The sequence below is a fragment of the Diabrotica virgifera genome, chromosome 5 (genome assembly GCF_917563875.1).
Source record: "Diabrotica virgifera virgifera chromosome 5, PGI_DIABVI_V3a".
NCBI classification, from domain to species: Eukaryota; Metazoa; Arthropoda; class Insecta; order Coleoptera; family Chrysomelidae; genus Diabrotica; species Diabrotica virgifera.
The window spans coordinates 256,419,204-256,434,848 of record NC_065447.1 but is presented as its reverse complement, the minus strand read 5'-3'; the positions used below and the strand labels follow the sequence as shown (position 1 = coordinate 256,434,848).

General features: G+C 32.4%; 1 protein-coding gene across 3 annotated transcripts in view; it reads left to right on the top strand.

The window, feature by feature from the left end:
* Positions 1 to 15,645, top strand: part of LOC114326133 (fatty acid hydroxylase domain-containing protein 2) — a 97,442-nt gene that overhangs the window by 60,556 nt on the left and 21,241 nt on the right. For all 3 annotated transcript variants that reach the window (XM_028274377.2, XM_028274379.2, XM_028274376.2), the window contains exons 2-3: positions 8,432 to 8,627; positions 14,760 to 15,009. In XM_028274377.2, coding sequence (XP_028130178.1) covers positions 8,440 to 8,627; positions 14,760 to 15,009 — 438 coding nt within the window. In that variant the 5' untranslated portion in view covers positions 8,432 to 8,439. The remainder of the gene's footprint in view (positions 1 to 8,431; positions 8,628 to 14,759; positions 15,010 to 15,645) is intronic.

Here is a 15,645-nt window from a genome sequence, read left to right as displayed (position 1 = left end):
TGTGCATGACAAAATAAAGTCAGTTTGCTTTACGAGAAAAACGTATGTCCACAAATGCATCGTTTCCGAGATAGGGGGTGTTGAAGTTTTTCTGACAAACTGACGATTTATTTATTGCTTTAAAACCAGTTGAGATATGCAAATGAAATTTGGTGGGTTTTAAGAGGTAGTTATTGCACATTTTTTAACTACAGTTAAGAATTTAATATTCACCATTGGCGCGCATACGGGTAATATGAGCCGAAGAATACGTAATTTAATATGAAGTCAAAAATGTATAAAATTTAATTTTTTTTAAATTGTACCAAAACGCCCCATTATTTTTGTCCTACAAGTGATCCAATATGCATTACACATGTAAAAAAACAGTACAAAATAAAAATAACATCTGTGGTAATAAATAAAAAAATTTCAGGAGATTGACATTTTCGGCGCGTCCGACTGCGCATATGCCCCGTGAAAATTGTCCGACAGGGTTACCACATTATTGTAAAAAGGTTTTATGGTAGATACCGTTAAAATTATCCATGTGGTAATAAATTTATTATTTTCATAAATTTTAAGTTATTTTTCGGGTGTAACTTTAATGATATTATGCTAAAAATGATGGTGTATCGCATATTTAAAATGCGTTTATCTCGAAAACGGTTGAGTTTAGGAAGATGAAAGAAGTATACCTTTTTTAAGTAAAACTAATAGGAAAATAAAAATTTTAATGTCAAAATTATACAGAGTGAGGGATAAAAAAAATTGAACGTAATAAATGAGTGCTGAAAGGCATATGTGGCGCCCTCTGGGCAATGCATAATTTTTGGTAAGGAATTTAGATTTCTCGACCCAAGAAACCCCCAAATGTAAAATTACATGTTGTTATCTCATACCTATCAGGAAATATTAAATAATAAATAAAAAAAAAGTTTAACTTTGACACCCTGTATCTCGGCTATTATAAACTTTGTACTAAGGTAAGTTAGCTTAAATCGGCCTATTTTAACCTCAGGAACCTGAGGTTAAGCTATGGCCCATTCTTTACCAAACACCCTGTATGCATAAAAATTACTTTTTCTTTTAATTGTACCAAAACGCCCCATTATTTTTGTCCGACAAGTGATCCAATATGCATTACACATGTAAAAGAACAGTACAAAATAAAAATGACATCTGTGGTAATAAATAAAAAATTTTCAGGAAATTGACATCTTCGGCGCGTCCGACTGCGCATATGCCCCGTGAAAATTGTCCGACAAGGTTACCACATTATTGTAAAAAGGTTTTATGATAGATACCGTTAAAATTATCCATGTGGTAATAAATTTATTATTTTCATAAATTTTAAGTTATTTTTCGGGTGTAACTTTAATGATATTATGCTAAAAATGATGGTGTATCGCATATTTAAAATGCGTTTATCTCGAAAACGGTTGAGTTTAGGAAGATGAAAGAAGTATACCTTTTTTAAGTAAAACTAATAGGAAAATAAAAATTTTAATGTCAAAATTATACAGAGTGAGGGATAAAAAAAATTGAACGTAATAAATGAGTGCTGAAAGGCATATGTGGCGCCCTCTGGGCAATGCATAATTTTTGGTAAGGAATTTAGATTTCTCGACCCAAGAAACCCCCAAATGTAAAATTACATGTTGTTATCTCATACCTATCAGGAAATATTAAATAATAAATAAAAAAAAAGTTTAACTTTGACACCCTGTATCTCGGCTATTATAAACTTTGTACTAAGGTAAGTTAGCTTAAATCGGCCTATTTTAACCTCAGGAACCTGAGGTTAAGCTATGGCCCATTCTTTACCAAACACCCTGTATGCATAAAAATTACTTTTTCTTTTAATTGTACCAAAACGCCCCATTATTTTTGTCCGACAAGTGATCCAATATGCATTACACATGTAAAAGAACAGTACAAAATAAAAATGACATCTGTGGTAATAAATAAAAAATTTTCAGGAAATTGACATCTTCGGCGCGTCCGACTGCGCATATGCCCCGTGAAAATTGTCCGACAAGGTTACCACATTATTGTAAAAAGGTTTTATGATAGATACCGTTAAAATTATCCATGTGGTAATAAATTTATTATTTTCATAAATTTTAAGTTATTTTTCGGGTGTAACTTTAATGATATTATGCTAAAAATGATGGTGTATCGCATATTTAAAATGCGTTTATCTCGAAAACGGTTGAGTTTAGGAAGATGAAAGAAGTATACCTTTTTTAAGTAAAACTAATAGGAAAATAAAAATTTTAATGTCAAAATTATACAGAGTGAGGGATAAAAAAAATTGAACGTAATAAATGAGTGCTGAAAGGCATATGTGGCGCCCTCTGGGCAATGCATAATTTTTGGTAAGGAATTTAGATTTCTCGACCCAAGAAACCCCCAAATGTAAAATTACATGTTGTTATCTCATACCTATCAGGAAATATTAAATAATAAATAAAAAAAAAGTTTAACTTTGACACCCTGTATCTCGGCTATTATAAACTTTGTACTAAGGTAAGTTAGCTTAAATCGGCCTATTTTAACCTCAGGAACCTGAGGTTAAGCTATGGCCCATTCTTTACCAAACACCCTGTATGCATAAAAATTACTTTTTCTTTTAATTGTACCAAAACGCCCCATTATTTTTGTCCGACAAGTGATCCAATATGCATTACACATGTAAAAGAACAGTACAAAATAAAAATGACATCTGTGGTAATAAATAAAAAATTTTCAGGAAATTGACATCTTCGGCGCGTCCGACTGCGCATATGCCCCGTGAAAATTGTCCGACAAGGTTACCACATTATTGTAAAAAGGTTTTATGATAGATACCGTTAAAATTACCGATGTGGTAATAAATTTATTATTTTCATAAATTTGACATATTTAGCGTGTCCGACGCGTCATATGCCCCAATATTTTTGTCCGACAAAATTGTTTTCGTTGTTTATATGATAAAATCCATTGATTAAAATAGAATGACCAATGTGGTAATAAATTTTTTTCTTGCATAAAATTGACAACTTCGTCACCGCTTGACAGACAAACGCCCCACTACCATAATGCGCCAAGCTCAAAATTTGTCCGACTCCACCCAAATAACAAGTACAAAAAGTTTCAACGGTGTGGTCATAAATAATAATTGTATATGCGGGCCCAAGGCCTACTAGTCATGATTTCCAATGTATAAACTATGTAAATCATGATTTGGGTTTTACAATGTATATGTTACAGTTCAAGTTGATTATCCAGTTTGAGTTGACTTTTCCTAGTTCGAGTCTACTCAAACGGCTGGTTTTAGTAAAAGTTGATTATAAATATAAAATGAAGATTTTTATTCAACATTTACTAGTAAAAGTAGACTCCAACTAGTCAAAGTCTACTCTTCTCAATGCCATTTAGTAAAAGTTGATTCACACAAACAACCGATTCTAGAAATTAAATGTTACTGTATATTATGTTTAAATTGTGATATTTATAGTCCAGGCTGTATCGTCTCCCCCGTTAGGAAAATTATTCCTGTTCGATTTTTTTGCACAAACTTACTCAAAAAGAGGTCCTTATAACGAATCCACAGGTTATCAGGTGGTACCGTAATCGAAAAATTGTTTAAACAATTTTTTTAAACAAATTCACAAAAAAAATTCACTTCGGACATTTTTTTACATCATTAATTTGGGTCATTCGGAGCAAAAGAGGTCTTTTGTGATTTTCTGTAAAATTTATTGTTCTCGAGTTATACGCGATTTAAAATTTTAAAAATGCGAAAATGACCATTTTCAAGGCTTAATAACTCAGTTAAAAATTATTATTATGAAAGTCAGAAAGTCACCAAATCAAATTTTAACGACCCCCCTACAAGGTAATGAAGAAATATTTGTCATTATTGTATTACTAAGCTGTTATTTTTAATTATTAACAATGAGCGCTAGGAGCGTATTGAGGCGGCTGTCAATGTGAGTGCGACTGAGATGCACCATTGGACGGTCGGAATGGAGGATCTTACTCGCACTCACATTGACGACCGCCTCAATACGCTTTTAGCGCTCATTGTTGATAATTAAAAATAACAGCTTAGTAATAAAATACTGACAATTTCTTCAGGATCTTGTAGGGGGGGCTTTAAACTTTGATTAGGTGACTTTCTGACTTTCATAATAATAGTTTTAATCGAGTTATTAAGCCTTAAAAATGGTCATTTCGCATTTTTCAAATTTTAAATCGCGTATAACTCAAAAACTATCAGTTTTAGAGAAAAATCACAAGAGACCTTTTTTGCTTCGAATGACCAAAATAATCTAAAAAAAATTTATCTGGAGTGAAATACTTCGTTATTTATAAAACAGTTCGTGAAGTATGCTTTTTACACACGCACGCGATGTTTAGAGCACGAGCGGGACGGGTGTTATACATCGTCTAAGTGCGCAAAAAGTACTTCACACACAGTTTCATACAATATTTTATCTACCAAAAAAACAAATAAAAACTGCTACTCTTCGTCACTGGAATACATTCCTATTTTACAATTTTTTAGAACTTTGACATGTAAAAATTCAAACTTCTGTCAAACCACAAAACTGTCAAAACTTTTTTTGTAATTTATTGCTCACATGTCATCACCGTGACAAGGCGGAAGTTAAGGATATCTGATTATATGAAAGATGTGCTAAAAAACAGTGCGAAAAAGTAAATCCCGTTTAAAATACATTATTACTTCAGGCACACTTTAAACCCTTCATGTATTGCTATCTATATTTACAATTTTCACACAATAAAAACTTATACATAATATGAGGTGTAGAGTAGATAAGAATTATTTTTGTGAATTTGGTTAACAAAAATTGGTTAAACAATTTTTCGACCGCGGTACCGCATGACACTGTGTATTTGTTATAAGGATGTATTTGTTTGAGTAAGTTTGTGCAAAAAAATCGAATCAGAATAATTTACCTAACGGGGGCGACGTTACAGCCTGGACTAATAAGTAGTTGAAACGGTCAAAACAAAGAGACGCACACTCATCAAAAATGCACGTGAGATTATACTCGTATAAATTGTATAATCTCACACACACTTTTACTAACAAGAGTTAGGAAGAGTCAACTTCAACTAGTAAAAGTTGATTTAAATTTTTCAAATCAACTTTTACTGCTCGTTTCAGTTGACTCGAACTAGGAAAAGTTAACTCTAACTGAGAATCAACTTGAACTGTAACATATATACAATGTAATGTAAATCATGATTCAGGAGTGCTGTTCGTAACATTCAACTTGTTTTGGTTTGTTTATTTGTAATGCATCTTTATTGTGATTTTAGTATAGGCATTAGAGCAAAGGGGAAGTAGGTATAATTTTCGAACAATTGAAAATACTTTGCCACTGTTAAATGTTTAAATAAGATTAATGCGAAACGAGAGGAAAACGTTTATGAAATGAATGGATTCGAGTGCACTTGTACTCGACTAAAAGTGGGTCATCCTGGTTCTTTGTGCTTCACGACTGACGCGGCCTTTCGAGTTTGAGAGTTCTTTGATCTGTTTGCGGAAGAAAACGGAAAATGTTACAACAAACCAACAAACGGGACATTATGGTGGTTTTCCACTAAACAGACAGTTGATTTTATGTTTCGTTTGTGTTTTCTTAAACTGGAAAAACAGAAACAAAACTGATATAAAACTAAAACGCTTATTTCCATCAAAAGGATCTACCGGGAGGGACAATGGGGTTTCCCCCCAACAAGATCCAAAATTAAGAAAAATTTTTTTTATGTAGATACCTATATAATAAGCGAGTCTTCTACAGCTGGCGCCGCTTCTTGCATCCTAATTTCCAGCGATTTCTGTCGAGGCAATCTCCAGTTTTTAGATATCTGGCGGTCATTGCATCTTCGACATTTTCTCTCCAGGATCGTCTTGGTCTATCTCCTTTTCTTCTAGTGGGCGGAGTCCATTTTTCTATTTTTTTTTTTTCTTATATTTTCAGACATTCTCTGAAGGTGAACATACCAGTTAAGTATTTTGGCTTCGATTGTGTCTATTATGTATAAATCAATTTCCATTTCTCTCCTAATATCTTCGTTTCCCGCACTATCAAGTCTATGGCGTAATGGCAAAAGTTGATATGTCTAAATTGCTATTTGTTGGAAAATGATAAAAACAACTTTTCCTGTTAATATTAAATCGTTGCACTCGAATATGTGAACCAAATGGTATTAGACAAAATATATGGACAGTATTATGTAAATTTTATACTTTCAAGTACAATTTATTACATAGGAGAGGGAAAACATATCAACTTTTGCCATTTTTTTTTTAAATTTTGGTAGTACATATCAAAATAAGGAAATTGGTAAAATTACAAAATTATTTGCAAACTTAAGAAAACAAATATGTATTGCATTGGTAAATAGTATAAAAGATAAAACGAATTAGTATCAATATTTACAAATTATTTATTATTACTATCATCAGAAGAATAGCAATCCTCGATTTCGGCGGCTTGATTAGACGTTCCAAGACTTTGGTAAAACTGGTGACAATCTTCACGCATCAGTGGTAACTAACTTAACAAATCGGTTTTCTTCTTAGGGTTAATTGGCAATGGATTGTCGTAACATCTTAGTAGATTTAAATTGTTAACATTTTCTGGCCGTCCTCTTTTACCTCTTTTTAAATCCGAGGTCTTGAATTCTCTAAATTTAATTTTAAGAACTCCAAATGGTTCTTCGTATCTAATCACAGTTTTAAATTATCTTCATCGATGATCATTCAATATCCATTTTGAATGGTCGATCGTTCAATGTTACTGTCAAAAGCGAAGAGCTTCTACCGTACTACTAAGTAGTTAGACAATTCTCTGATCAGTTATGTCGTATCGTTACCACCTACATAAGTAAGGAAAAATCGATATGTCTACATATCATCTTTTGCCAACGTCTGACTTTTACCATTGCATTTTTTATGCGTAGGCAATACTTGATACAGTCGGAAAAATGAAAGAATACCCATGAACGAACATATAGAACACGCTGTATTTTCCTGTCACCGTGTCAAAAAGAAAATTGTCCAGTGCAAGTACATGTAACAATAATTATTACATGTATTTGCGCTGGCCAATTTTTTGTGTGACATAATGACAGGAAAATACAGCGTGATTTATATGTTCGTTCATGGGTATTCTTTCATTTTTCCTACTGTATGTAACATATCATGTTCTGGCTACTTAAACTTTTCTTAATTTTGACATATCAACTTATGCCACTGCATATCACACCTTCATTTTTCACTTAGGCACATCATACCTACTTATGCCACCTTGTTAAACATCCTTTTTAGAGTACATATCAATTGAAAATCTAAAACACGATTTTTTTGACATATCAACTTCTGCCATAACACCACAGAAGTCTAGTGAGCCGGCAACATCGCCTCCTATAGTTTATTTCCATTGCCTTAATTTTTGATTTGTTTCTTTGGTTTATTTTCCAGAGTTCGGAGCCGTACAACCCAATACTTTCTATTATTATTTTATAAATTCTTCTTTTATTTTCTTTTGTTATTTTATTACATATTTTTAACAATGTAGCTGTCTGGAGGCTGATCTTGGATCTTGCTTGGCCAATCCTGGAATGTATTTCGTCGTTACTCCCTGCTTTTGATGTTATTTGGACTCTCAAGTATTCTCCATTTTTAATACTATTTTTATAGTTGCCATTCTTTGCCACTCCATTTTTATATTATAGTCTATGTATTTGTTGCGGTTTTCTTTCTGTTGGCATTTTCGTTCATTAAAACAAAATAAATGTAGAATCCTGCAATCACAATTTCTATGCCGAAGCAATTAAGTATCGACAGAACTTTTGATTATCATATTATCATTTAGCTCCTTTGTTAGCTGGAGGTCATTCTAAACAAAACCTATTGTATTTCTAAATACAAATCTATAAAATATTTTTTCGATCACTTCCATCTGATGCTCAAACAAATTTTTAAAACTTTAACTGTAACAAACTACATAATCATAATATTTTTAATACAGTGTGGACAGAAAGTACAATTTTTGCAGTCGGTTATTAGAATTCCGGTTATAAGAATATACCGATTTAAGGAATGAAAATTTGAGACATCGAGTTTCCATTTATTCCTTAATAAATTTACCCCTTTATGGGAATACGTTTTAATAAAAAAAATCGCTCAATAGAGTATTTTCAGGTAAAATAATAACTGTTTATGTGCAACTTTCTAAAAATTTAAATGATGTCTGTTTAATAGGGTCTGTCAGGTAATAGATTCTTTATTACTTTTTTATTTGTCTAAAAACGATTGTATCTGGATTTCTGCGTTTTCTATGGGGCCAAAACCTAGCCCTGTTTTTTCTATGTGTTACAATTGCCGAATTGATAAATTTACCTAATACTTATTTCCTCTTTTCAGGGTATAAGATGCAGGGAGATTACGATGACGAATCGTCCTCTTCGGGGGGCGAGCTGACCCCCACAAGAAAAAACAACACAAACCATCACCAGATAGTTCAGAGCAATCCGTCAATCTTATCATCTCTGAGAAGTGTTCTCATTGTCCTGAGTACAGCTCTAGTGTGCTTCGCAGCAGCTAGAAACTCCATCACATGGTAAATACTGTCTCTTCTTCTTTTATCATTCATCGATCAATATAGTTCGAAAACTGTATTGTTCTGGAACTTCAATATTAGTCTAGGGCGCATCTATTTTGAGATGGACGTTAAGAGGTGACTCAAATTTTTTTGCAGAAATTGCTTGGAATTAACTCATATAATAATAATTGAATTATCCTCCCACACAAAAAGGCCCGAAACATTGTTTAAATAATCAAAATGTCAAAATATTAAGGAAAAAATTGATTTTTTTCATTGTTTTTTGATTATAACTTTAAAAGTATTCACTTCCGAGAAAAGTTGCACTGACATAAAAGTTGCGTAATTAAATTTACTACAATATAGAATTGGTTAAACATTTAAAAAATAGTCAGGCTAGTTGCAAAATAGCAATAATTGCGAAAAAACCATACAAAAACAAGTATTCGCATTTTACGTTTTTAAACCATTTATGCTACACTTAGGACCTTCATGATTCACCCAGAAAAACTTTATGATACAGTAAAACAATACTGTAAATTTCATTAAGTACGGTTCAATAGATTTTGCAAAATAAATTTTGCAATCCAGCTTTCGCAAAAAAAAATTCATTTTTTCAAAATGTTGCAGGACTGAAAATAAAGAAGACAGCAAGTTGATTTTTTTTACATATAGGAGAATACTGTACCTTTCATTTGCAATTTGCAAAATAAAAATCGGTAAACTACCACGGCTTCAGGAATTGTTTTAAATAAATATTGATTTTTGGGGCTACGCGCAGGACAGCGGTGTTCGATTCACACAAGTTGATTTCCACCAAAATGTCTTCCAATCTTTATCTAATATATTATTTTCTTACTCTATATTTTGTTGTATTTTAATAAAATCCAACTAATTTCATTATTGTTTATGAAATATTGTTTAAACAATTGAATATGTTTAAAAATAATAAACTTTTTTCCTCTATGTTAAAATATATGAACAAAAAAAGTTTTTGCTAAGAAAGTGTTATTTCAAAGGACAGAGTATGTGTTTTTATTTTGCAATAAACAAATTTATTTATTTATATCGAAATGTACTAAAAATTAAACTTACAAAACAGATAACAGAAAATTCTGGAACCGTATAAAGGGTTTAAGAGGGAAAAAAGGTAGGGAACAGTATGGAATCAAAGATAAAAATAATCAATTGAAAATAGAGACTACAGAAATAGTAGAAGTATGGAAACAATACTACGAAGATAAATTCAAACACGAAGAAGTAGAAATATATGAAGCAGGAAGAAATAGACCAGAACTGGAGGAGGAAGAGGAACCAGAGAGTATAAGGAAGGAAGAACTGGAAGAAGCTATAAACAATATTAAACTTGGAAAAGCGGCAGGAGAGGACCAACTAGATCCAGAAATGATAAAATGGATGGGTGAAAAAGGAGAGGACTGGCTATTACAGATATGCAAGGAAGCATGGAGTACAGAGAAAATCCCATATGACTGGAAGAAGAACATAGTTCTACCAATATACAAAAAAGGACAACATAATGAATGCGAGAATTATAGAGCAATATGCTTGTCATCGGTCGCCTTCAAGGTATACACGAGAATTATAGAGAAGCGTCTAAGATCAGTGATAGAGAAAGAATTGGAAGACGAACAGGCTGCATTCAGATCAAACCGTCAAACAAACGATAACGTCTACATCATAAGAAATATAATAGAGAGACAATGCCGTAAAGGGAATGAACTATTTCTCATGTTCGTCGATCTGAAGGCGGCATTTGATACGATAAACAGAGAAATATTGTGGAAAATATTGGAGAGCTGTAATATACCAAAAAAGATGATAAAAGTCATAAAATCTATATATATGGAAGTAGAAGGCCAAGTACAAATAAATGGAGAAAGATCAGGCACTTTTAAATGGGATAAGGGAATTAAACAAGGAGATGGACTAAGCCCCCTCTTGTTTATAATAGTCATGGATACTTTAATCAAAAATACCAAAGATCAAACAAGAAACCTTCAATACATAGTAGGATATAAAAACTTAAATGCAATAAAGATCAACTCCCTTCTATACGCTGATGATATAGTTCTAATCACAGACACAGTAGAGAAAATGCAGAAACTAATAGATATTTGGCAAAAAGAGATACATAAATTAAAAATGGAAATGAACCTCAACAAAACAAAACTTATTATAATAAATGAAGATGAGAAAAGAGAAAGGAATACTAATATAATAGTAAGGGAAAAAGTAATAGAACATGTATCTACTTTTGAATATCTGGGAAATATAATAACAGATGATGGGAAAACGGACTTGGCAATAAGTAACAAACTGAAGAAGGCAACTAGCGTGTATTACTCTTTAAATAATACAATTTTTGGAAAGTCAGAAATAAGCAACAAAACTAAACTCAGAGTATATAACAGCATAGTAAATCCGATAATGACATATGGGGCGGAAACATGGATTGTCCAAAAGAAACATGAATCAATGATAAACGCGACGGAGATGAAATACATGAGAAAAATAGCCGGAGTTACGAAGTTTGACAGATTCAGAAATGAAGATATAAGAAGAGAGTTGGAACAAGAACCGATAATTAGGAAGATAGAAAACAAACAATTAAGCTGGTTTGGACACATACAACGAATGGAGCAAAATAGACTTACAAAGACGGTACATGAAGCCAAAATGGGAAACAAAAGAAAAAAGGGAAGGCCGAGGAAGACATGGATGGACCAGATCCAAGATATAGGTGAAAGGAGACACATCAGTATGAGGGATATGAAGAACCTGGCCACCAATAGAAGCAATTGGAAGAAGTGGATAAAAGGCGGAACCCGACATCCGACGCCCTGAAGGGCACTAAGGATTATGAGAAAGAAGAAGAAGAAGAAGTATTCACTTCCGAGAAAAGTTGCACTGACATAAAAGTTGCGTAATTAAATGTTCTACAATATAGGATTAGTTAAAAATTTTAAAAATTGTCACCCTTGTTGCAAAATAGCAATAATTGCGAAAAATCCATAAACAAACAAGTATTCGCATTTTACATTTTTAAACCATTTATACTACACTTACGACCTTCATATTTTACCCAGGAAAACTTTAGATATAATAAAACAATACTGTCAATTTCATTAAATACGGTTCAATAGATTTTGCAAAATAAATTTTGCAATCCAGCTTTCGCAAAAAAAATTCATTTTTTCAAAATGTTGCAGGACTGAAAATAAAGCAGACAGCAAGTTGAATTTTTTTACATATAGAAGAATACTGTGCCTTTCATTTGCAATTTGCAAAATTAAAATCGGTAAACTACCACGGCGTCAGGAATTGTTTTAAATAAATATTGATTTTTGGGGCTACGCGCAGGACAGCGGTGTTCGATTCACACAAGTTGATTTCCACCAAAATTTCTTCCAATCTTTATCTAATATATTATTTTCTTACTCTATATTTTGTTGTATTTTAATATTTTAATTCCACAAAAATCCAACTAATTTCATTATTGTTTATGAAATATTGTTTAAACAATTGAATATGTTTAAAAATAATAAACTTTTTTCCTCTATGTTAAAATATATGAACAAAAAAGTTTTTGCTAAGAAAGTGTTATTTCAAAGGACAGAGTATGTGTTTTTATTTTGCAATAAACAAATTTATTTATTTATATCGAAATGTACTAAAATTAAAATTTATCGATAATTATCAAAGGTCATTGGAATGCCCAATCAGAGCAAACGTATCCGCTGTCCTGCGCGTAGCACCAAAAATTAATGTTTATTTAAAAAAATTCCTGACGCCGTGGTAGTTAACCGATTTTAATTTTGCAAATTACAAATAAAAGGTACATTATTCTTCTAGATGTAACAAAAAATTCAACTTGCTCTCTGCTTTATTTTCAGTCATGCAACATTTGGAAAAAATGATTTTTTTTTGCGAAAGCTGGATTGCAAAATTTATTTTGCAAAATCTGTTAAACCGATCTTAATGAAATTTACAGCATTGGTTTACTACGTCATAAAAATTTTCTGGGTGAAATATAAAGGTCCTAATGCCCGGTTGCACCAACACATCTTAAGCTTAAGTCGAGAATATCATAACAATTAACTTAATATAATTATAATATATTACAATAAGAATACCATAATATAATAATAGATATAATTGATAATAAGGTAAGAATCTAAAATTATGGTGCAACGTAAGTGATACTCAAGGAGGCCCTATTTATAAGTAGAGCTTACCTAATCTGGAACTTAAGATCTGTTGGTGCAACCAGGCATAAGTGTAGCACAAATGGTTGAAAAACGTAAAATGCAAATACTTGTTTTTATATGGTTTTTTCGCAATTATTGCTATTTTGCAACAAGGGTGACAATTTTTAAAATTTTTAACTGATCGTATATTGTAGGAAATTTAACATTGCATCTTTTATGTCGGCGCAACTTTCTCCGAAATGAATACTTTTAAAGTTATAATCAAAAAACGAAGAAAAAATCGACTTTTTCTTTCATTTTTTGACATTTTGATTATTTAAACAATGTTCCGGACCTTTTTGAGTGGGAGGATAACTCAAATATTATTATATGAGTTATTTTCAAGCAATTTCTGCAAAAAAAATATGAGTCACCTGTCAACATCCAAACGTACTAATATTTTTACAGATGTGCTCTGGTCTATATTACAAAATTCATCGAGTTTTTACACATAGTTTCAAAAGTTATGCATCACCCCTCGTATTCACGATGTTTACGCTTTTATAAATCCGTATCTTTATCACATATTGAATGGGCCTTTTTTTATAAAAAATATACCTTTTTTGGTTTTTTATTTTATTTGAATACCCATTTAATTGCCCTGGTTTTGCCAAGGTGTAAACATTTGAAAAATTTATTCTGGTGAAATTTTTGAAAACGCGATTAAAAATTAATCGTACTTTAATTTCTGAGTTGGACCGTATAAGAATTATCGATTTAGTTGAAGAAGGCCATTCACAGCGGTTCGTGGTGGAAAGAGTGGGTGTTTCTCAGAGTGATGTCTCACGGATATGCAATAGGTTCCTGGAGACAAACTCGATACGGAGGAGAGCTCGGTCTGGTAGACCCCGAGTTACCAATGGTCGATAGAATGGATATATCAGAATTTCCATCCGTAAAAATTGTTCTATATCTGTACCAGCCCTCCAAAGAGAATTCAGGCATGCTACAGGAATCAGAGTATCGTTGGCTACAATAAGAAGAAGAATTTTACACTCAGGATTGAGGAGTCGTCGACCAATAAGAGTTCCTCAGCTACAAACTATACATGTTTTGGACCGCCTCCAGTGGGCTTAAGAACACATACAGCTCCCCCAACAGTTTTGGAATTTTGTGCTTTTTTCAGACGAGACCAGAATCTGTTTAAATAGTGATAACCGGCGAATTCGTGTGTGGCGAGAGTCAACAAGAGCTGCCCAACTCTCCGGTTATCACTATTTAAACAGATTCTGGTCGCGTCTGAAAAAAGTCCAAAACTGTTGGGGAGCTGCATGTGTTCTTAAGCCCACTGGAGGCGGTCCAAAACATGTCTAGGTTATAGCTGAGGAACTCTTATTGGTCGACGACTCCTCAAACCTGAGTCTAAAATTCTTCTTCTTATTGTAGCCAACGATACTCTGACTCCTGTAGTATGCCTGAATTCTCTTTGGAGGGCTGGTACAGACATAGAACAATTTCTACGGATGGAAATTCTGATATATCCATTCTGTCGATCATTGGTAACTCGGGATCTACCAGACCGAGCTCTATTCCGTATCGAGTTTGTTTCCAGGAACCTATATTGCATACCCGTGAGACATCACTCTGAGAAACACCCACTCTTTCCACCACGAACCGCTGTGAATGGCCTTCTTAAACTAAATCGATAATTCTTATACCAAAAAAATTTCACCAGATTAAATTTTTCAAATGTTTACACCTTGGCAAAACCAGGTCAATTAAATGGGTATTCAAATAAAACAAAAAACCAGAAAAGGGATATTTTTATAAAAAAGGCCCATTAAATATGTGATAAAGATACGGATTTATAAAAGCGTAAACATCGTGAATACGAGGGGTGATGCATAACTTTTGAAACTATGTGTAAACCACTTTATTTTAGGCATTGTCAGAGATTCTGGGGCGCTTCCGGAGACTTCTGGCAGGCCCAATGGGACAAGTTTCTTGATTTGGTAGGTGAAGATCCCTTCAATTTGTGGGTGTTTTACTCGATGTGTATCACATTCGGCGTCTATTGGTTATTTGGGGGCATATACACTTTCATGGACGTTACCAATATGCCTGGAGTGATAAGAAAATATAAAATTCAACCGGGTACGAATGAGCCAGTTGATGACAAGAGGTTGAGGCATGTAAGTAATTTTTTAAGCAAACTTGGTACTAATACAAAATATCTATCTTACATATAGTTTTGCTCTACCTTTTCTATTTATTTAGATTAATTAGCAAATTCTTAATTTGATTGATTATCCAATTATTTTATTTATTGCCTATGTAAAGACATAACTAAATTCCGATTAAATTTTCCAATCAATTTTATTATCAGGGCTAATTTTGTATATTTGATACAATACCTGTAATCTGTGGCTTCTAGTATTTCTAGTTGCTTACTTCTTCCAGGGTAGAAACAGGGAAATTGACAACACTCAAATTCATATAAATGTAATCTATTGTTTTTATTAAATGCCGTGTACATATGATTCAAAAATATTAAAATTTAACTTTGTTGCAACAATCTCTAACTTAATAAATTAAAACTCTAACTCTGATATCTCCTTGTTTTGACAAAATTATTTATTTAATTAATTTCTTATTTATTCATACTAAATTGAATGAATTTTACTTTTCTTCTTTTGAATTGATTTCTCAAATTTTAAATGACTAACTGTGTTACAAAAATATTGTTCAATAAACAAGTAAACAAATATGGTCTTGATATAAATAACTTTTCTCCATTCAGACAAATGATTTGACTAACCTTTTATTCT